This window comes from Pseudophryne corroboree, chromosome 5 (assembly GCF_028390025.1).
Source record: "Pseudophryne corroboree isolate aPseCor3 chromosome 5, aPseCor3.hap2, whole genome shotgun sequence".
NCBI lineage: Eukaryota > Metazoa > Chordata > Amphibia > Anura > Myobatrachidae > Pseudophryne > Pseudophryne corroboree.
Window position 1 is genome coordinate 61663499 of NC_086448.1, and position 22453 is coordinate 61685951.

The 22453-nt window shown below is 48.7% G+C and overlaps 1 protein-coding gene across 1 annotated transcript; it reads right to left on the reverse strand.

The window, feature by feature from the left end:
• Positions 1-1804: 1804 nt before the first annotated feature.
• Positions 1805-21858, reverse strand: RPA3 (replication protein A3). The gene is made up of 4 exons (XM_063921305.1): positions 21598-21858; positions 14499-14573; positions 12791-12899; positions 1805-2191 (listed from the first exon to the last, which is right to left on the reverse strand). The coding sequence occupies exons 1-4, from the start codon at positions 21694-21696 to the stop codon at positions 2109-2111; spliced, it is 366 nt and encodes a 121-aa protein (XP_063777375.1). The 5' UTR covers positions 21697-21858; the 3' UTR covers positions 1805-2108.
• Positions 21859-22453: the final 595 nt, after the last annotated feature.

Genomic DNA, 22453 nt, shown 5'->3' on the forward strand with positions numbered 1-22453 from the left:
AAGCTGTGAATAATGTGCTCTCCCTCAGCCTAATAAACCCCGAAGGAGTGCTTACTCTAATAGACGCTGCTCTGACTGTCAGGCAGTGTCTGTACCCACTGCCTAACAGCGCCTTTACCCATGTAATGCAACTCAGTTTGATGCTGCTGCTGTCTCTTGGGAGAGATGCCGACCCCTTCAGTCAGGGTCTGTGTCTCTCAACTTCATGGAAGCCTTTGCCCCCCTTTTAAACAGGTTGGCTCGGTGCCAGAGCTTTTACTGATAAGGATATTCTTAGTGGAGCAAGAGATCCTTTTTCTTCTGTGCTGCACCTCCCAGCACAATTTTTCAAACTGAGGGATAAGGGGCGTGAAGGGTAAAAGAGCCGGCTGTGCATTACTTTTTTTGTTAGATTGTGCCACCTCTGGTCTGCATACATCACACCCCAGCTATATGAAGTGCTCCAGTGTCCCCTAGTGGATTAAAGAAATACATACCTTCACATAGTCACACACCAGTATGACATACTGTGACACACATACGGTCACATACATATGTACACTGTAGACACTTGCTTACAGTCACACACTGATACACATATACATACAGTAGTCACACACTCAGGCAGCCATTTATCAAGAATTGCATATGCAGTGCGATCTATGCGCAATATTAGCACCCAGAACCGCATTGCAATATGCAATTCTTATGGCAGGATGTGAGATGGAGCACCTGCAGTGACAGCCCATCCCTGCTATGTACTTAGGAGTGGAGCCAGCCCCTCAGCGATACACAATGCAACGCCGCTGTATTCAGTGACACAGTGTGGTGCCGACCGCTCAGCGATAAATATTTTCCGTTAACCCCCCAAAAAGGGGTGAACACTGATAGGATATTACAGTTGATATTTCGTACCAACGATAGCTGGGTAGAAAACAGCTGGCACTCCATCCTTTAGCAGAGAACGACACTTCTAAACCTAGGAATTATTTTTATTTATAAAAAAAAAAAGTCACCATGGGTTTTATGGTGCCTGTATATTCTGTTTATAGCATAACTTACATGCATGTTATGGTATGTGCATACAGCCATCACTTAGGGGTCCATCCAATATAACTGCAAGTTCATTGCAGTGTGAGCAGATGTGGCTGTATGTCACACGGTGCTCATTCATTCATTGATATCGGGCCGCGAGGGGGACAAACGGAGGTGCCGCTGACAGCATATTAACACCAGTTGACCCTGTTACAGTGATGAGAATCAACAGGGGAAATTTCCACACCCCCGTTTACAAATCTAAGACACAAGACATCAAAGAAACCTACAATATTCAGTTCTGGTTTCCCCCTTCACATGCAACGGCCTGGAGGGGGGAAACCGAAATGAAATATTTTAGGATCAAAGCACAAGGTGAGCAAGAAGAGACCCACCAGGTAATATCTTATGTCCAAATATATTGCCACCCTATTATTCTTAGGCCGCCGATCTGGTCATGGTTATACAGATAAGGTGTGGAAAGGAGAAGTTACCCGAAACACAAGCAAATATTTGTGTCTGTGCAGTTTTCTATTAAAATACTAACATTTAACATTAACATTTATATTCTATATTTACGCCCAATAACACATTTATAGAATGCACTTTAGTGTATTGTTAGATGACAGAAAAGAAAAAACACACACAATTATTTATAGCAAAAAAAAAAGTGTAACTGTATTAGACATACAAACATCTACACAACAAACTAATGTCTGTGACTGGGACCTAGAACACCTAAATGGGCCTTATTCCTGAATAAGATACGAAAAATGCATTCCCCTAAATGCTGGTTTACTATTCATTTTATTGCTATCTGGCTGTGGTGAAAGGAGGGGCCAAGGCGTTATACAGTCAGGCAACAGTTATAGCAGGTGAGCCAGAGTTACTGAGTAATCCGTTTCCACATCAGAGACTCTGACAAGAACAGTAATGGAAATCATCTTCTGTTTCTGTCTATGGGCAGGTCATGCGTTCTCCAAATGTATTACCAGGGAAAGCAGACCTGACAGTCCAAAGCTGCTAGGACCAGGGGTCGCAAAATTGTAGATCTTTTTGAAGATTGCAGCAAACAAAATCCAGCAGTTCTTGTGTTATTCCAATCCTTTTTGTCCAAATGGATAATACTGAGGAAATTCATGAATTATCTTTAAAGCCTCATCATAAAGGCCAAGATCTGCAGAATAAAAATACAGGAACAGTAAGGAACGCAGACATAGGACACAGAACAAAAAATAAGAATTTACTCACCGGTAATTCTATTTCTCGTAGTCCGTAGTGGATGCTGGGAACTCCGTAAGGACCATGGGGAATAGCGGGCTCTGAAGGAGGCTGGGCACTCTAGAAAGATCTTAGACTACCTGGTGTGCACTGGCTCCTCCCACTATGACCCTCCTCCAAGCCTCAGTTAGGACACCGTGCCCGGACGAGCGTACACAATAAGGAAGGATTTTGAATCCCGGGTAAGACTCATACCAGCCACACCATTCACACCGTATAACTCGTGATATGAAACCCAGTTAACAGTATGAAACAACTGAGCCTCTCAACAGACGGCTCAACAATAACCCGATTTAGTTAACAATAACTATGTACAAGTATTGCAGATACACCGCACTTGGGACAGGCGCCCAGCATCCACTACGGACTACAAGAAATAGAATTACCGGTGAGTAAATTCTTATTTTCTCTGACGTCCTAGTGGATGCTGGGAACTCCGTAAGGACCATGGGGATTATACCAAAGCTCCCAAACGGGCGGGAGAGTGCGGATGACTCTGCAACACCGAATGAGAGAACTCCAGGTCCTCCTCAGCCAGGGTATCAAATTTATAGAATTTTGCAAACGTGTTTGCCCCTGACCAAGTAGCAGCTCGGCAAAGTTGTAAAGCCGAGACCCCTCGGGCAGCCGCCCAAGATGAGCCCACCTTCCTTGTGGAATGGGCATTGACAGATTTTGGCTGTGGCAGGCCTGCCACAGAATGTGCAAGCTGAATTGTACAAATCCAACGAGCAATAGTCTGCTTAGAAACAGGAGCACCCAGCTTGTTGGGTGCATATAGGATAAACAGCGAGTCAGATTTTCTGACTCCAGCCGTCCTGGAAACATATATTTTCAGGGCCCTGACCACGTCTAACAACTTGGAGTCCTCCAAGTCCCTAGTAGCCGCAGGCACCACAATAGGCTGGTTCAGGTGAAACGCTGACACCACCTTAGGGAGAAACTAGGAACAAGTCCTCAATTCTGCCCTATCCATATGGAAAATCAGATAAGGGCTTTTACAGGACAAAGCCGCCAATTCTGATACTCGCCTGGCCGAAGCCAAGGCCAACAACGCGACCACCTTCCACGTGAGATATTTCAGATCCACGGTTTTAGTGGTTCAAACCAATGTGATTTTAAGAAACTCAACACCACGTTGAGATCCCAAGGTGCCACAGGGGGCACAAACGGGGGCTGAATATGCAGCACTCAAAGTCTGAACTTCAGGTACTGAAGCTAGTTCTTTTTGAAAGAAAAATCGACAGAGCCGAGATCTGTACCTTAATGGAGCCCAGTTTTAGGCCCATATTCACTCCTGCTTGCAGGAAATGCAGAAATCGACCTAGTTGAAATTCCTCTGTTGGGGCCTTTTCGGCCTCACACCATGCAACATACTTCTGCCATATGCGGTGATAATGAGTTGCTGTAACCTCTTTCCTAGCTTTATAAGCGTAGGAATGACTTCCTCCGGAATGAACACAGCCGCGGTAAGTCATGGAACAGACAGGGCCCCTGCTGCCGCAGGTCCTGTCTGAGCGGCAGAGGCCATGGGTCCTCTGATATAATTTCTTGAAGTTCTGGGTACCAAGCTCTTCTTGGCCAATCCGGAACCATGAGTATCGTTCTTACTCCTCGCCTTCTTATTATTATTCTCAATACCTTTGGTATGAGGGGCAGAGGAGGGAACACATAAACCGACTGGTACACCCACAGTGTTACCAGAGCGTCCACAACTATCGCCTGAGGGTCCCTTGACCTGGCGCAATATCTTTTATAGCTTTTTGTTGATGCGGGACGCCATCATGTCCACCTGTGGCTCTTCCCAAAGGTGTACAATCCTTTGGAAGACTTCTGGATGAAGTCCCCACTCTCCCGGGTGGAGGTCGTGTCTGCTGAGAAAATCTGCTTCCCAGTTGTCCACTCCGGGAATGAACACTGCTGACAGTGCTAACACATGATTTTCCGCCCATCGGAGAATCCTTGTGGCTTCTGCCATCGCCATCCTGCTTCTTGTGTCGCCCTGTTGGTTTACATGGGCGACCGCCGTGATGTTGTCTGATTGGATCAGTACCGGCTGGTTTTGAAGCAGAGGCCTTGCCTGACCCAGGGCATTGTAACTGGCCCTCAGTTCCAGAATATTTTGTGTAGAGAAGTCACCTGACTTGACCAAAGTCCTTGGAATTTTCTTCCCTGTGTGACTGCCCCCAGCCTCAAAGGCTGGCCTCCATGGTCACTAGGACCTAGTCCAGTATGTCGAACCTGCGGCCCTCCTTAAGATGGGCACTCTGCAGCCACCATTTTAGAGATACCCTGGTCCTTGGAGACAGGGTTATCAGCCGATGCATTTGAAGATGCGATCCGGACCACATGTCCAACAGGTCCCACTGAAAAGTTCTTGCATGGAACCTGCCGAATGGGATTGCTTCGTAGGAAGCTACCATTTTTCTAAGGATTCGCATGCAATGATGCACCGATACCTGTTTTGGCTTCAGGAGGTCTCTGACTAGAGATGACAGCTCCTTGGCTTTCTCCTCCCGGAGAAACACCTATTTCTGGTCTGTGTCCAGAACCATCCCCAGGAACAGTAGACGTGTCATAGGAACCAGCTGTGACTTTGGACTATTTAGAATCCAACCCTGCTGTTGTAGCACTTTCCAAAATAGTGCTACCCCGACTAGCAACTGCTCCTTGGACCTCGCACTTATAAGGAGATTGTCCAAGTACGGGATAATTAAAACTCCCTTTTTTCGAAGGAGTATCATCATTTCGGCCATTACCCCGGTAAACACCCTCGGTGCCTTGTACAGTCCTGTCTGGACTTGGTAATGGTAATCCTGTACCACAAATCTGAGGTACTCCTGGCGAGGATGGTAAATGGGGACATGCAGGTAAGCATCCTTGATGTCCCGGGATACCATGTAATCCCCCTCGTCCAGGCTTGCAATAACCGCCCCGAGCGATTCCATCTTGAACTTGAATTTTTTTATGTATGTGTTCAAGGATTTTAATATAAATGGGTCACACCGAACCATGCGGTTTCGGTACCCCAACCCGTGTAGAATAGTAACCCCGTCCTTGTTGAAGTAGGGGCACTTGAGTATTACCTGTTGGGAATACTGCTTATTAATTGCCTTTAGTACAGCCTCCCTGCCTGAGGGAGTTGTCGGCAAGCCATAATCTAGGAAACGGCTGGGGGGAGATATCTCGAATTCCAGCTTGTACCCCTGACATACTATTTGAAAGAAACAGGGATCCACCTGTGAGCGAGCCCACTGATCGCTGAAATTCTGGAGACGGCCCCCCACCGTACCTGGCTACACCTGTGGAGCCCCCGCGTCATGCTGTGGGCTCAGAGGAAGCGAGAGAAGAATGTTGATTCTGGGAGCAGGCTGACAGGTGCAGCTTTTTCCCTCTTCCCTTGTCTCTGTACAGAAGGGAAACGCCTTTGACCCGCTTGCTTTTCTGAAGCCGAAAGGACTGTACCTGATAATACAGTGCTTTCTGAGTCCGTGAGGAAACCTGAGGTAAAAATATTTCTTCCCAGCTGTGGCTACGAGGTCCCAGAGACCATCCCCAAATAATTCCTCACCCTTATAAGGCAGAATCTTTTTAAAGTCAGCATCACCTGTCCCGTGACAGGTCTCTAATACCCTCCTGACAGAATGGACATTACATTCATTTTGGATGCCAGCCGGCAAAATATCCCTCTGTGCATCCCTCATATATAAGACGACGTCTTTAATATGTTCTCATGTTTGACAGGGTCACCGACCACGCTGCAGCAGCACGATCTGCAGGTCTCCGTCTAGTACCTGAGTGTGTAAATACAGACTTCAGGATAGCCTCCTGCTTTTTATCAACAGGTACCTTCAAAGTGGCCGTTCCTAAAACGGCAGTGCCACCTTTTTTGACAACCGTGTAAGCGCCTTATCCACCCTAGGGGATATCTCCCAGCGTAACTTATCCTCCTGGCGGGAAAGGGTACGCCATCAGTAACTCTTTAGAAATTACCAGTTTCTAAACGGGGGAACCCACGCTTTTCACACACTTCATTTATTCATCTGATGGGGGAACAAAACACTGCCTGTTTTTTCTCCCCAACCTAAAAACCCATTTTTAGAGGTGCTTGGGTTAATGTCAGAAATGTGTAACACATTTTTTATTGCCGGGATCAAGTCACGGATGTTCCTAGTGGATTGTGTATATGTCTCAACCTTGTCGACACTGGAGTCAGACTCGTGTCGACATCTGTGTCTGCCATCCGAGAGAGGGGCGTTTGAGCCCCTGATGGCCTTTGAGACGCCTGGGCAGGCGCGGGCTGAGAAGCCGGCTGTCCCACAGCTGTTACGTCATCCACCCTTTTATGTAAGGAGTTGACACTGTCGGTTAATACCTTTCACCTATCCATCCACTCTGGTGTCGGCCCCACAGGGGGCTACATCACATATATCGGCCTCTGCTCCGTCACCATATAAGCCTCCTCATTCAACATGTCGACACAGCCGTACCGACACACAGGGAATGCTCTAAACGAGGACAGGACCCACAAAAGCCCTTTGGGGGGACAGAGTGAGAGTATGCCAGCACACACCAGAGCGCTATATATATATATATATATATATATAATAAGAATTTACTTACCGATAATTCTATTTCTCGGAGTCCGTAGTGGATGCTGGGGTTCCTGAAAGGACCATGGGGAATAGCCGTCCTGGAATTATTATATATATATATATATATATATATATATATATATATATATATATATATATATATGAAACGCTGACACCACCTTAGGAAGAAACTGGGGACGAGTCCGCAGTTCTGCCCTGTCCGAATGGAAAATCAAATATGGGCTTTTGTAAGACAAAACCGCCAATTTTGACAATCGCCTGGCCGAGGCCAGGGCCAACAGCATGGTCACTTTCCATGTGAGATATTTCAAATCCACAGATTTGAGTGGTTCAAACCAATATGATTTGAGGAATCACAACACTACGTTGAGATCCCACGGTGCCACTGGAGGCACACAAGGGCTGTATATGCAATACTCCCTTGACAACGTCTGGACTTCAGGAACTGAAGCCAATTCTTTCTGGAAGAAAATCTATAGGGCCGAAACTTAATGGACCCCAACTTGAGGCTCATAGACACTCCTGTTTGCAGGAAGTGCAGAAATCGACCTAGTTGAAATTTTTTTCGTGGGGCCCTCCTGGCCTCACCCACGCAACATATTTTTACCACATGTGGTGATAACGTTGTGCGGTCACCTCCTTCCTGGCTTTGACCAGGGTAGGTATGACCTCTTCCGGAATGCCTTTTCCCTTAGGATCCGGCGTTCAAACCGCCATGCCGTCAAACGCAGTCGCGGTAAGTCTTGGAACAGACAAGGTCCCTGCTGGAGCAGGTCCTTTCTTAAAGGCCGATGCCACGGTTCCTCTTGGAACAGACATGGTACTTGCTGAAAGCAAATCCCTTCTTAGCTCCCGAGGCCATTAGTCCTCTGTGAGCATCTCTTGAAGTTCCGGTTACCAAGTCCCTCTTGGCCAATCCGGAGCCACGAGTATAGTTCTTACTCCTCTATGTCTTCTAATTCTCAATACCTTGGTTATGAGAAGCAGAGAAGGGAACACATACACCGACTGTTACACCCACGGTGTTACCAGGACGTCCACAGCTATCGCTTGAAGGTCTCGTGACCTGGCGCAATACCTGTCCCATTTTTTTGTTTGGGCGGGACGCCATCATGTCCACCTTTGGTCTTTCCCAACGGTTCACAATCATGCGGAAAACTTCCCGATGAAGTTCCCACTCTCCCGGGTGGAGGTCGTGCCTGCTGAGGAAGTCTGCTTCCCAGTCGTCCACTCCCGGAATGAACACTGCTGACAGTGCTATCACATGATTTTCCGCCTAGCGAAAAATCCTTGCAGTTTTGTCACTGCCCTCCTGCTTCTTGTGCCGCCCTTTCTGTTTACGTGGGCGACTGCCGTGATGTTATCCCACTGGATCAATACCGGCTGACCTTGAAGCAGAGGTCTTGCTAAGCTTAGAGCATTATAAATTTGTTCTTAGCTCCAGTATATTTATGTGGAGAGAATTCTCCAGACTTGATCACACTCCTTGTGTGACTGCTCCCCAGCCTCTCAGGCTGGCCTCCGTGGACACGAGCATCCAATCCTGAATGCCGAATCTGCGGCCCTCTAGAAGATGAGCACTCTAATCACCACAGGAGAGACACCCTTGTCCTTGGATATAGGGTTATCCGCTGATGCATCTGAAGATGCGATCCGGACCATTTGTCCAGCAGATCCCACTGAAGAGTTCTTGCGTGAAATCTGCCGAATGGAAGCGCTTCGTGATAAGCCACCATTTTTACCAGGACTCTTGTGCAATGATGCACTGACACTTTTCCTGGTTTTAGGAGGATCCCGATTAGCTCGGATAACTCCCTGGCTTTCTCCTCTGGGAGAAACACCTTTTCCTGGACTGTGTCCAGAATCATCCCTAGGACCAGCAGACGTGTCGTCGGAACAACTGCGGTTTTGGAATATTTAGAATCCACCCGTGCTGTCGTAGAACTACTTGAGATAGTGCTACTCCGACCTCCAACTGTTCTCTGGACCTTGTTCTTATCAGGAGGTCGTCCATTTTCTTTGAAGACGAATCCTCCTTTCGGTCATTACCTTGGTAAGGACCCGGGGTGCCTTGGACAATCCAACGGCATCGTCTTGAAACGGATAGTGACAGTTCTGTAACACGAACCTGAGGTACCCTTGGTGAGAAAAGGCAAATTTTGGGACATGGAGGTAAGCATCCCTGATGTCCCGGGACACCATATAGTCCCCTTGTTCTTTGCTATCACTGCTCTGAGTGACTCCATCTGGATTTGAACCCTTGTAAGTGTTCAAATTTTTCAGATTTAGAATAGGTCTCACCTAGCCTTCAGTACCACCATATAGTGTGGGGTAATACCCCTTTCCTTGTTGTCGGAGGGGTAAATTTATTATCACCTGCTGGGAATACAGCTTGTGAATTGTTTTCAATACTGCCTCCCTGTCGGAGGGAGACATTGGTACAGCAGACTACAGGAACCTGCGAGGGGGGAAACCTCTCGACATTCCAATCTGTACCCCTTGGATACTACTTGTAGGATCCAGGGGTCCTGTACGGTCCCAGCGTCATGCTGAGAACTTGGTAGAAGCGGTGGAGGGCTTCTGTTCCTGGGAATGGGCTGCCTGCTGCAGTCTTCTTCCCTTTCCTCTATCCCTGGGCAGATATGACTCTTATAGGGACGAAAGGACTGAGGCTGAAAAGACGGTGTCTTTTTCTGCAGAGATGTGACTTAGGGTAAAAAACGGTGGATTTTCCAGCAGTTGCCCTGGCCACCAGGTCCCATGGACCGACCCCAAATAACTCCTCCCCTTTATACGGCAATACATCTTTGTGCCGTTTGGAATCTGCATCACCTGACCACTGTCGTGTCCATAAACATCTTCTTGCAGATATGGACATCGCATTTACTCTTGATGCCAGAGTGCAAATATCCCTCTGCGCATCTCGCATATATAGAAATGCATCCTTTAAATGCTCTATAGTCAATAAAATACTGTCCCTGTCAAAGGTATCAATATTTTTAGTCAGGGAATCCGACCAAGCCACCTCAGCTCTGCACATCCAGGCTGAGGCGATCGCTGGTCGCAGTATAACACCAGCCTGTGTGTGTATACTTTTTTGGATATTTTTCAGCCTCCTATCAGCTGGCTCCTTAAGTACGGCCCTATCCGTAGATGGTACCGCCACTTGTTCTGATAAGCGTGTGAGCGCCTTATCCACCCTGAGGGGTGTTTCCCACCGCGCCTTAACTTCTGGCGGGAAAGGGTATACCGCCAATAATTTTCTATCGGGGGAAACCCACGCATCATCACACACTTCATTTAATTTATCTGATTCAGGAAAAACTACAGGTAGTTTTTTTACCTCACACATAATACCCTTTTTTGTGGTACTTGGAGTATCAGAAATATGTAACACCTCCTTCATTGCCCTTAACGTGTGGCCCTAAAAGAAAATACGTTTGTTTCTTCACCGTCGACACTGAAATCAGTGTCCGTGTCTGGGTCTGTGTCGACCGACTGAGGTAAATGGGCATTTTACAGCCCCTGACGGTGTTTGAGACGCCTGGACAGATACTAATTTGTTCGCCGGCCCTCTCATGTCGTCAACCGGCTTGCAGCGTGTTGACATTGTCACGTAATTTCCATAAATAAGCCATCCATTCCGGTGTCGACTCCCTAGAGAGTGACATCACCATTACAGGCAATTTGCTCCGCCTCCTCACCAACATCGTCCTCATACATGTCGACACACACGTACCGACATATAGCACACACACACAGGGAATGCTCTGATAGAGGACAGGACCCCACTAGCCCCTTGGGGAGACAGAGGGAGAGTTTGCCAGCACACACCAAAGCGCTATATTTTACAGGGATAGCCTTATAATAAGTGCTCCCTTATAGCTGCTTTTATAAAATCACAATTTCGCCAAATTTTGCCCCCCCTCTCTTGATTTAACCCTGTTTCTGTAGTGCAGTGCAGGGGAGAGCCTGGGAGCCTTCCTGACCAGCGGAACTGTGTGAGGAAATGGCGCTGTGTGCTGAGGAGATAGGCCCCGCCCCCTTTTCGGCGGGCTCGTCTCCCGCTTAAAAATGGATTCTGGCAGGGGTTAAATATCTCCATATAGCCCCGGAGGCTATATGTGAGGTATTTTTTTGCCAAAAAAAAAAAGGATTTTCATTGCTGCCCAGGGCGCCCCGCCCCAGCGCCCTGCACCCTCAGTGACTGCCGTGTGAAGTGTGCTGAGAGCAATGGCGCACAGCTGCAGTGCTGTGCGCTACCTTAAGAAGACTGAGGAGTCTTCTGCCGCCGATTCTGGACCTTCTTCTCTTTTCAGCATCTGCAAGGGGGCCGGCGGCGAGGCTCCGGTGACCATCCAGGCTGTACCTGTGATCGTCCCTCTGGAGCTAATGTCCAGTAGCCAAAGAAGCCAATCCATCCTGCACGCAGGTGAGTTCACTTCTTCTCCCCTAAGTCCCTCGATGCAGTGATCCTGTTGCCAGCAGGACTCACTGTAAAATAAAAAACCTAAGCTAAACTTTTCTAAGCAGCTCTTTAGGAGAGCCACCTAGATTGCACCCTTCTCGGCCGGGCACAAAAACCTAACTGAGGCTTGGAGGAGGGTCATAGGGGGAGGAGCCAGTGCACACCACCTGATCCTAAAGCTTTACTTTTTGTGCCCTGTCTCCTGCGGAGCCGCTATTCCCCATGGTCCTTTCAGGAACCCCAGCATCCACTAGGACGATAGAGAAATATATATATATACAGGGACTAACTGAGTTATGTCCCTAATAGCTGCTTTTCATATAATATATATACTGCCATATTTAATGCCCCCCCTCTCTTTTCCCTCTTACTGTACTGTAGATTGCAGGGAAGAGCCAGGGAGCTTCCTTCCAGCCGAGCTGTGAGGGAAAATGGCGCCAGTGTGCTGAGGAGATAGGCTCCGCCCCTTTTTCGCGGCCTATTCTCCCGGTTTTTATGGAATTCTGGCAGGGGTATTTTCCTCATATATAGCCCCTGGGGCTATATATTGAGGTATTTTAGCCAGCCAAGGTGTTTTTATTGCTGCCTCAGGGCGCCCCCCCCCAGCGCCCTGCACCCTCAGTGACCGGAGTGTGAAGTGTGTGAGGAGCAATGGCGCACAGCTGCAGTGCTGTGCGCTACCTTGGTGAAGACAGAGTCTTCATGCCGCCGATTTTCCGGACCATCTTCTTGCTTCTGGCTCTGTAAGGGGGACGGCGGCGCGGCTCCGGGACCGAACACCAAGGACTGGGCCTGCGGTCGATCCCTCTGGAGCTAATTGTGTCCAGTAGCCTAAGAAGCCCAATCCGGCTGCAAGCAGGCGAGTTCGCTTCTTCTCCCCTTAGTCCCTCGCTGCAGTGAGCCTGTTGCCAGCAGGTCTCACTGAAAATAAAAAACCTAAGTCTATTCTTTCTAAGAGCTCAGGAGAGCCCCTAGTGTGCATCCAACCTCGGCCGGGCACGAATTCTAACTGAGGCTTGGAGGAGGGTCATAGTGGGAGGAGCCAGTGCACACCAGGTAGTCTAAGATCTTTCTAGAGTGCCCAGCCTCCTTCGGAGCCCGCTATTCCCCATGGTCCTTACGGAGTTCCCAGCATCCACTAGGACGTCAGAGAAACTAAGTTAAAAAGACCAACATCATATTTGTAGCTTAAATGTGAGCTCTTAACGGAACATTAAGCCAAGACTACAAGTTTCCTTACCCCAAAGAGCACAACCTCCCATAGTGTAACAGGGGTTCCTAGCTATCCCCCCACCCCAAATAACAATAACGGTACATATATCATGCGTAACATCAGCCACAGGGGAGAGAGGTCCATAGTATAAATCTACAAGATCTTTCAGCTTATAGATGGAACGGGCTTTTCACTTACCGAAAGATATGGGGTCTTCTCGGAAGGGCACATACGACACCCCCATTATCGTAGCTCTCGGTGTGACCTTGCCAATAACTTCAACGACACCGGATAGCTCTTCCTCCAGCTTTGAACAAACCAAAATCATGTTCAGTACAACAAACACTTATATAACAGGTCACTATCTTACTCAACTACCGGAAAGCATATTGTGAAACGCGTTTGCTGAGAAAAGCCTGAAACGCGAGAGAACCCCAACCTATTTTCTGTATTCTTTTATGTGTGCGCAATGAAGGACTCTGGTTCAGTATTAAAGGTTGGTCCCACTTGATAAGTGTTTTTCTTGTAAATGAGTCTCCCTTAAGCCAAAGACAACCCAAAACCCTGAGTGTGCTATAGCAGAATGCATGTCATTCTGTTACGAAGTATAAACCTAAAAACAAATAGGTGCCCATATACTAATGGTAACTATGCAGCAAGTTACCCTTCCTACAAGTGGCTAGGGGTTGGGGATGAAATGCCAGCGGTCAAAATACAGACTGCAGCAACCCGCTGTTCAGAATCCTGACTGAGGGTGAGGCTACCCCTCACCCTCCCTTACTGCAGCCTAACCCTCCTCCCCAGCCTAACCCTAACCCCAACACCCCCTCTTCGCAGCCTAACCCTCCTCCTCCCTTTGCCAATCCCTCAATCTAACCTCACCTCCCCGGCGGCCCGGCAGTCACACGATTGGGATCCTGGCAACGCCATTGTGATAAGCATTGGGATTCCAGCGTCGGTATTTAGACAGCCGGGATCCCGTGGCTAGTAAGATCTCCTGACTGCCGTAATAAAGTCTTGCTCCTGTCAAGTGTGATTTTGATTTGTTCTTTTTACTAAACGCACTGACAATATTTATTAACAGATTCAAGGTATTAAAATAATAACATTACACTGGTATTCAGAGATCTCTTCTCAGGTGAGTGGAGACTAGATCTTCCAGTCAGGGGTACAGTACAGGAGAGGACTATTTGACTAAAGGGCCCTACACACTGGCAGATAACATTGCACGATATGAACATTCAAACTCGTTCATATCGTGCAGTGTGTAGGCACCAACAATAAACGATGTGCAGCCCCGCGCTCGTTCATCGTTGGTGTCCCGTCGCTTATGCATGCAGGCCAATATGGACAATCTCGTCCATATTAGCATGCAGTGCTATGGCGCCAGGGGGAGTGACGAAACTTCACCCCCCCCCCCCACCGCCGGGTCGCCCGTATCCGCCGTTGTGCAGCTCGGCGACGGATTGCAGAGTCTGTAAGGGGAATAAGGGGCATGGGTCAGGTATGTCATAGTACAGCCATGGCTAACCTGTGGCGAAACTAAGAATCCCAGCATGCTTTGCCGTAGCTTTGCTATTATGGGATGCTTAAACCAGGCATGTCCAAACTGCGGCCCTCCAGCTGTTGTGAAACTACATATCCCAGCACGCCCTGACACAGTTTTGCTGTCAGAAAATGGTAAAACTGTGTCAGGGCATGCTGGGATGTGTGGTTTCTCAACAGCTGGAGGGCCGCAGTTTGGACATGTCTGGCTTGAACTGTGGTAGGGCATGCTGGGATGAGTAGTTTTCCAACTGCTGGAGAGCCATGGATTGACCAGGTCTATCATAGTAGCAGCAGTAGTACACGTCTCGTAGTCACTAGTAACTGGGGATTCCCACAAATCATAAAGCGACAGACTCACCGGTTCTGCTAATTCAACAGTTGCATTCTTCCCTGCCCCGTCAGAGAGGACAAACGATTTCCCTGTTGGATGAACCTATGAAAGACACCGATTAATGTAGAATGAAGCAAAAATGATTGCGTACAGGTGGCTCAGTCTCCATTCCCTGACAGGACACCTCTAATGTGTACGCAACGCAGAGAGAGAACCAGCTTTGTACTAGTGCAGGAACATTCAGCAGGCAGACGTCCCCTAAACCTCTGTACCCTGGATCATTATCAGACGTGTACTTACATGGGGGCTGATACCTAATGGGAAAAGTGATTGTACTGCGAGTAAGCCTAGGTACACACCTATACAATCACCGTGCCAAAACCCCATTATCAGCTGATCAGCCCAATAACCGTATAGTGTGTATGTAAGAGTGCCAGCAAGCGGTCGGATCGGGAAGTCGCATCATATGAGCAGCTTAAAATGGTAGGGATGGCAGAACCCTTGTGGTACCGGTATCCAGACTATAGATCTACACTAAAGGGGTCTACAGTCAGTGGGTCTACCACCAGTGGTAGACATGCATTAGGTTGACAGGGTCAGGAGGTCGACATAACACTGATAAACAAACACGGTAGACACAAGTTTTTTCTATTTTACATTGTTTTCAACTTTTACATAATTTACGTGGACTACGATTGGGTAGAGTAACCTGTGCCTAGTGCAGCGGTAGCAGAGCGAGGCAACTTGCCCGAAGTTCCGAGCCATGCGAGGTTACGCAGTACAGTAATGGGACTTTTCAGTGACAGAACACACACAAAAAAAATAAGATTTTACTCACCGGTAAATCTATTTCTCGTAGTCCGTAGTGGATGCTGGGAACTCCGAAAGGACCATGGGGAATAGCGGCTCCGCAGGAGACTGGGCACAACTAAAAGAAAGCTTTTAGACTACCTGGTGTGCACTGGCTCCTCCCACTATGACCCTCCTCCAAGCCTCAGTTAGGATACTGTGCCCGGAAGAGCTGACACAATAAGGAAGGATTTTGAATCCCGGGTTAGACTCATACCAGCCACACCAATCACACCGTATAACTTGTGATACTATACCCAGTTAACAGTATGAAATAGAACTGAGCCTCTCAACAGATGGCTCAATAACCCTTAGTTAGGCAATAACTACATACAAGTATTGCAGACAATCCGCACTTGGGATGGGCGCCCAGCATCCACTACGGACTACGAGAAATAGAATTACCGGTGAGTAAAATCTTATTTTCTCTAACGTCCTAGTGGATGCTGGGAACTCCCAAAGGACCATGGGGATTATACCAAAGCTCCCAAACGGGCGGGAGAGTGCGGATGACTCTGCAGCACCGAATGAGAGAACTCAAGGTCCTCCTCAGCCAGGGTATCAAATTTGTAGAATTTAGCAAACGTGTTTGCCCCTGACCAAGTTGCAGCTCGGCAAAGTTGTAAAGCCGAGACCCCTCGGGCAGCCGCCCAAGATGAGCCCACTTTCCTCGTGGAATGGGCTTTTACTGATTTAGGATGCGGCAATCCAGCCGCAGAATGCTCCAGCTGAATTGTGCTACAAATTCAGCGAGCAATAGTCTGCTTAGAAGCAGGAGCACCTATTTTGTTGGGTGCCTACAGGATAAAAAGCGAGTCAATTTTCCTGACTCCAGCCGTCCTGGAAATATAATTTTTTTAAGGCCCTGACTACGTCCAGTAACTTGGAAACTTCTTTCCTAGCTTTTATCAGCGTAGGAATGACTTCCTCCGGAATGCCCTTTTCCTTTAGGATCCGGAATTCAACCGCCATGCCGTCAAACGCAGCCGCGGTAAGTCTTGGAACAGACAGGGCCCCTGCTGTAGCAGATCCTGTCTGAGCGGTAGAGGCCATGGGTCCTCTGATATAATTTCTTAAAGTTCTGGGTACCAAGCTCTTCTTGGCCCATCCGGAACCACGAGTATCGTTCTTACTCCTCGTTTTCTTATTGTTCCCAGTACCTTTGGTATGAGAGGCAGAGGAGGGAATACATAAACCGACTGGTACACCCACGGTGTCACTAGAGCGTCCACAGCTATTGCCTGAGGGTCCCTTGACCTGGCGCAATATCTAGTTTTTTTGTTTAGGCGGGACGCCATCATGTCCACCTGTGGCCTTTCCCAACGGTTTACCAACAGTTGGAAGACTTCTGGATGAAGTCCCCACTCTCCCGGGTGTAGGTCGTGTCTGCTGAGGAAGTCTGCTTCCCAGTTGTCCACTCCCGGAATGAACACTGCTGACAGTGCTAAGACGTGATTTTCCGCCCATCGGAGAATCCTTGTGGCTTCTGCCATCGCCATCCTGCTTCTTGTGCCGCCCTGTCGGTTTACATGGGCGACTGCCGTGATGTTGTCTGATTGGATCAGTACCGGCTGGTTTTGAAGCAGAGGCCTTGCCAGACTTAGGGCATTGTAAATGGCCCTCAGTTCCGGAATATTTATGTGTAGGGACGACTCCTGACTTGACCAAAGTCCTTGGAAATTTCTTCCCTGTGCGACTGCCCCCCAGCCTCGAAGGCTGGCATCCGTGGTTACCAGGACCCAGTCCTGTATGCCGAATCTGCGGCCCTCTTGAAGATGAGCACTCTGCAGCCACCACAGTAGAGATACCCTGGTCCTTGGAGACAGGGTTATCAGCCGATGCATCTGAAGATGCGATCCCGACCACTTGTCCAAGAGGTCCCACTGAAAGGTTCATGCATGGAACCTGCCGAATGGAATTTTGCTTCGTAAGAAGCTACCATTTTTCCCAGGACTCGTGTGCAGTGATGCACCAATACCTGTTTTTGGTTTCAGGAGGTCTCTGACTAGAGATGACAGCTCCTTGGCTTTCTCCTGCGGGAGAAACACTTTTTTCTGTTCTGTGTCCAGAACCATCCCCAGGAACAGTAGGAACCAGCTGTGACTTTGGAATGTATAGAATCCATCCGTGCTGTTGTAGCACTTCCCGAGATAGTGCTACTCCGACCAACAACTGCTCCTTGGACCTTGCCTTTATAAGGAGATCGTCCAAGTACGGGATAATTAAAACTCCCTTTTTTCGAAGGAGTATCATCATTTCTGCCATTACCTTGGTAAAGACCCTCGGTGCCGTGGACAGTCCAAACAGCAGTGTTTGGAATTGGTAATGGCAATCCTGTACCCCAAATCTGAGGTACTCCTGGTGAGGATGGTAAATGGGGACATGTAGGTAAGCATCCTTGATGTCCAGGGATACCATGTAATCCCCCTCCTCCAGGCTTGCAATAACCGCCCTGAGCGATTCCATCTTGAACTTGAATTTATGTACGTGTTCAAGGATTTCAAATTTAAAATGGGTCTCACCGAACCGTCTGGTTTCGGTACCACAAACAGTGTGGAATAGTAACCCCGTCCTTGTTGAAGTAGGGGCACCTTGACTATCACCTGCTGGGAATACAGCTTGTGAATTGCCTCTAGCACAGCCTCCCTGCCTGAGGGAGTTGTCGGCAAGGCAGATTTGAGGAAACGGCGGGGGGGAAGACGCCTCGAATTCCAGCTTGTACCCCTGAGATACTACTTGAAGGATCCAGGGATCCACCTGTGAGCGATCCCACTGATCGCTGAAATTTTTGAGGCGGCCCCCCACTGTACCTGGCTACGCCTGTGGAGCCCCCGCGTCATGCGGTGGACTCAGAGGAAGCGGGGGAAGAATTTTGATTCTGGGAACTGGCTAACTGGTGCAGCTTTTTCCCTCTTCCCTCGTCTCTGTGCAGAAAGGAAGCGCCTTTGACCCGCTTGCTTTTCTGAAGCCGAAAGGACTGTACCTGATAATACAGTGCTTTCTTAGGCTGTGAGGAAACCTGAGGTAAAAAAAATTTCTTCCCAGCTGTTGCTGTGGATACGAGGTCTCACCCTTATAAGGCTCTATGTGCCTTTTAAAGTCAGCATCACCTGTCCAGTGTCGGGTCTCTAATACCCTCCTGACAGAATGGACATTGCATTAATTTTGGATGCCAGCCGGCAAAATATCCCTCTGTGCATCCCTCATATATAAGACGTCTTATGTTCGCAAAATAGTATCCCTGTTTGATAGGGTTACAGACCACGCTGCAGCAGCACTATCTGCAGGTCTCAGTCTAGTACCTGAGTGTGTAAATACAGACTTCAGGATAGCCTCCTGCTTTTTATCAGCAGGTACCTTCAAAGTGGCCGTATCCTAAGACGGCAGTGCCACCTTTTTTGACAAACGTGTGAGCGCCTTATCCACCCTAGGGGATATCTCCCAGCGTAACTTATCCTCTGGCGGGAAGGGTACGCCATCAGTAACTTTTAAGAAATTACCAGTTTCTTATCGGGGGAACCCACGCTTTTTCACACTTCATTCACTCATTTGATGGGGGAACAAAACACTGCCTGCTTTTTCTCCCCAAACATAAAACCCTTTTTTAGTGGTACTTGGGTTAATGTCAGAAATGTGTAACACATTTTTTATTGCCGGGATCATGTAACGGATGTTCCTAGTGGATTGTGTATATGTCTCAACCTCGTCGACACTGGAGTCAGACTCCGTGTCGACATCTGTGTTTGCCATCTGAGGGAGCGGGCGTTTTTGAGCCCCTGATGGCCTTTGAGACGCCTGGGCAGGCGCGGGCTGAGAAGCCGGCTGTCCCATAGCTGTTACGTCATCCAGCCTTTTATGTAAGGAGTTGACACTGTCGGTTTATACCTTCCACCTATCCATCCACTCTGGTGTCGGCCCCACAGGGGGCGACATCACATTTATCGGCATCTGCTCTGCCATCACATAAGCCTCCTCATCAAACGTGTCGACACAGCCGTACCAACACACCGCACACACACAGGGAATGCTCTGACTGAGGACAGGACCCCACACAGCCCTTTGGGGGAGACAGAGAGAGAGTATGCCAGCACACACCAGAGCGCTATATAATTTAGGGATTAACACTATATTGAGTGAATTTTTCCCAATAGCTGCTTGTATATACAATATTGCGCCTAAATTTAGTGCCCCCCCTCTCTTTTTAACCCTTTGAGCCTGCAAACTACAGGGGAGAGCCTGGGGAGCTGTCTTCCAGCTATACTGTGAAGAGAAAATGGCGCCAGTGTGCTGAGAGAGATAGCTCCGCCCCTTTTTCGCGGACTTTTCTCCCGCTTTTTTATGGATTCTGGCAGGGGTATTTATCACATATATAGCCTCTGGGGCTATATATTGTGATATATTTGCCAGCCAAGGTGTTTACATTGCTGCTCAGGGCGCCCCCCCCCAGCGCCCTGCACCCTCAGTGACCGGAGTGTGAAGTGTGCATGAGGAGCAATGGCGCACAGCTGCAGTGCTGTGCGCTACCTTGGTGAAGACTGATGTCTTCTGCCGCCGATTTTCCGGACCTCTTCTTGCTTCTGGCTCTGTAAGGGGGACAGCGGCGCGGCTCCGGGAACGAACACCAAGGCCAGTTCCATGCGGTCGATCCCTCTGGAGCTAATGGTGTCCAGTAGCCTAAGAAGCCCAAGCTAGCTGCAAGCAGGTAGGTTCGCTTCTTCTCCCCTTAGTCCCTCGCTGCAGTGAGCCTGTTGCCAGCAGGTCTCACTGTAAAATAAAAAACCTAAAATAAACTTTCTTTCTAGGAGCTCAGGAGAGCCCCTAGTGTGCATCCAGCTCGGCCGGGCACAGAAATCTAACTGAGGCTTGGAGGAGGGTCATAGTGGGAGGAGCCAGTGCACACCAGGTAGTCTAAAAGCTCTCTTTTAGTTGTGCCCAGTCTCCTGCGGAGCCGCTATTCCCCATGGTCCTTTCGGAGTTCCCAGCATCCACTAGGACGTTAGAGAAATAAAAAAATTGTGTCCCTTTTTTGTGTTGACCTTTTGATCTTGTCAACTTTTCCTACTGTCTACCTATTCTATGTTGACCTTTTGACCCTGTGTAGACCTTTTTGAGTGTAGATTTAATAATCCACACCCATGGTGCCATATAAGTAAGAGATAATAAGTGAAACGGGCAGTATGGAATCAGAAGCCGCTTCAGGTACCCCAGTCATGTTGGGTATTGGAAGTCAGTAAGCTAATCTTGAAAGCAATTCCCCACCTTCCATGCAGCCAGTGGAGGGAGTAGAGGATGGGTGTTATGTGGCTGGAACAGGGCTGGTTGGTTAATAGCCTGGCAGCTGTGTTTTGTACCAAAAAAGGGGCAGACTAGATGAGCCAAGTGGTTCTCATCTGCCATCAAATTCTATGTAGATGCCGACCTCCTGATCCATTGAAGAGCGAAACAGCTCAGTGTGTACAGCGCCCATTCCGACGGGATAATCGCTCAGAGGATGGGAGGGTTTCTCTTATCTGTGGGGAGTGTACCCTGCTTTACCTGACCAGCCATGTAGAGACATGAAGTGTAATACACATTGTATGGCTCCTGTGTAATTATACAGAGCCCTACACAATAACACATAGGATGTGCAGCTGTGCTGCCTGCAGGATGTCTGTTACCGGTGTGCCCAGCCGACCTGTTATACATTATAATAAGTTAGGTTAGCCTATAAAGAAATGAAGAAAGACAATGTAAATGGGGACACGGATGAACCTGTTCTGCAGGTAACAGTGAGGAAAGTTGGTGGTGACCAAATCACCAGATGAGATTACTTTTATACTGTAGTGTGTACTAGAAAAGTGCCAGAGACATTACAGCAGTGACAGGCGAGCTGGGACACTTCGGGGCCACATATTATACTTATAGGCTCATTTATCAATGAGTGATACATTTCACTGGGAATGATAAATTGCACCAGCCAATCAGCTCCTAACTGCTATGTTACATAAATGAGTTAGGAGCGGATTGGCTGGTACAATTTATCACTCACAGTGAAATGTATCGCCCATTGATAAATAAATCCATGAATAATATTAGTAAGCTAATTTGCATGCCATACATATTGCCTCCCCTCTACAGACCCTGAGCTACAAGTCTCAGCTTTCCGTGTCCATCAAAGGCAAACAGAGAATGATGGGAGCTGGGGTGCCATGTGGTATGGCAACAAGCAGCGAGCAACAGCTGTGTGGCTGAAGGCAGGTGCGCCACTAAGCAACTATGTGTGTGCGCGCCCAATTACCTTCTCCACCCGCCCCACGAAGCAGACGGGCTGCCCCATGTGCTGGGCCAGCATGCTGGTGTTGATTCGCACCCGCGGTACATCCTGCAGATCTGCCATGGTGTGAGCGTCCTCTGCCCTCGCAGCGCACACACACCGGAGCCGGTCACGCAGCAGCAGCACTTCTCCTGGCGGGAAACGCGGACACAACACACAGGCAGCCACCAATCAACGCGCCGACCAATCACACACCGCTACATCTTGCAAGCACAGAGACATCCAATCAGGAGAGTGGAGACTTGTCGTCATGCGTTTGCGTACAGCCGGATCAATCCTGATTGGCGAGCAGGCATCGCGTGAATCCAATCAGGGTAGACCAGGCGCACGCAGGCGCCGACCCAGCCAATCATTGAGGGCGTCGCACATGACGCAAACAGGCTTTTAGCTCCAGAGAAGCCATGGTTGACGCTAGATCCAAGTGGTCTAAGGGACCCTTTCCGTCAGGGGGAGGAGCCACGACACAAGGGGGAGGAGCTAGTCCAGCGGGATAGTTGCTCTACTGTCCACGCCACCAACTATTACCTTTAGGTTGACGCTAGATCCAAGTGGTCTAAGGGACCCTTTCCGTCAGGGGGAGGAGCCACGACACAAGGGGGAGGAGCTAGTCCAGCGGGATAGTTGCTCTACTGTCCACGCCACCAACTATTACCTTTAGTAATCAGGTGGCGAGCGAAGCGTGGCGAGCGTACTTTTCGGGTACCCTGTTCGCCCGTAGCTCCTCCCCCTGGTGACGTAGCTCCTCCCCTCAATACGTCACAAGGTCCCTTCAGCCCCTCCGATATAGAACCAACCGTGGGTGACGTGTCTCCTCCCCTTG

What these genes read in the sequence shown, in the direction of transcription:
- RPA3 (XM_063921305.1), bottom strand. Translation starts at nt 21,696, where the DNA reads ATGGCAGATCTGCAGGATGTACCGCGGGTGCGAATCAACACCAGCATG. An exon ending in TCGTGGGGCGGGTGGAGAAG is followed by an intron (nt 14,574 to 21,597) that starts GTAATTGGGCGC and finishes TGTCTTTCATAG; the next exon opens with GTTCATCCAACAGGGAAATC. An exon ending in AGAAGACCCCATATCTTTCG is followed by an intron (nt 2,192 to 12,790) that starts GTAAGTGAAAAG and finishes TTTATTCTGCAG; the next exon opens with ATCTTGGCCTTTATGATGAG.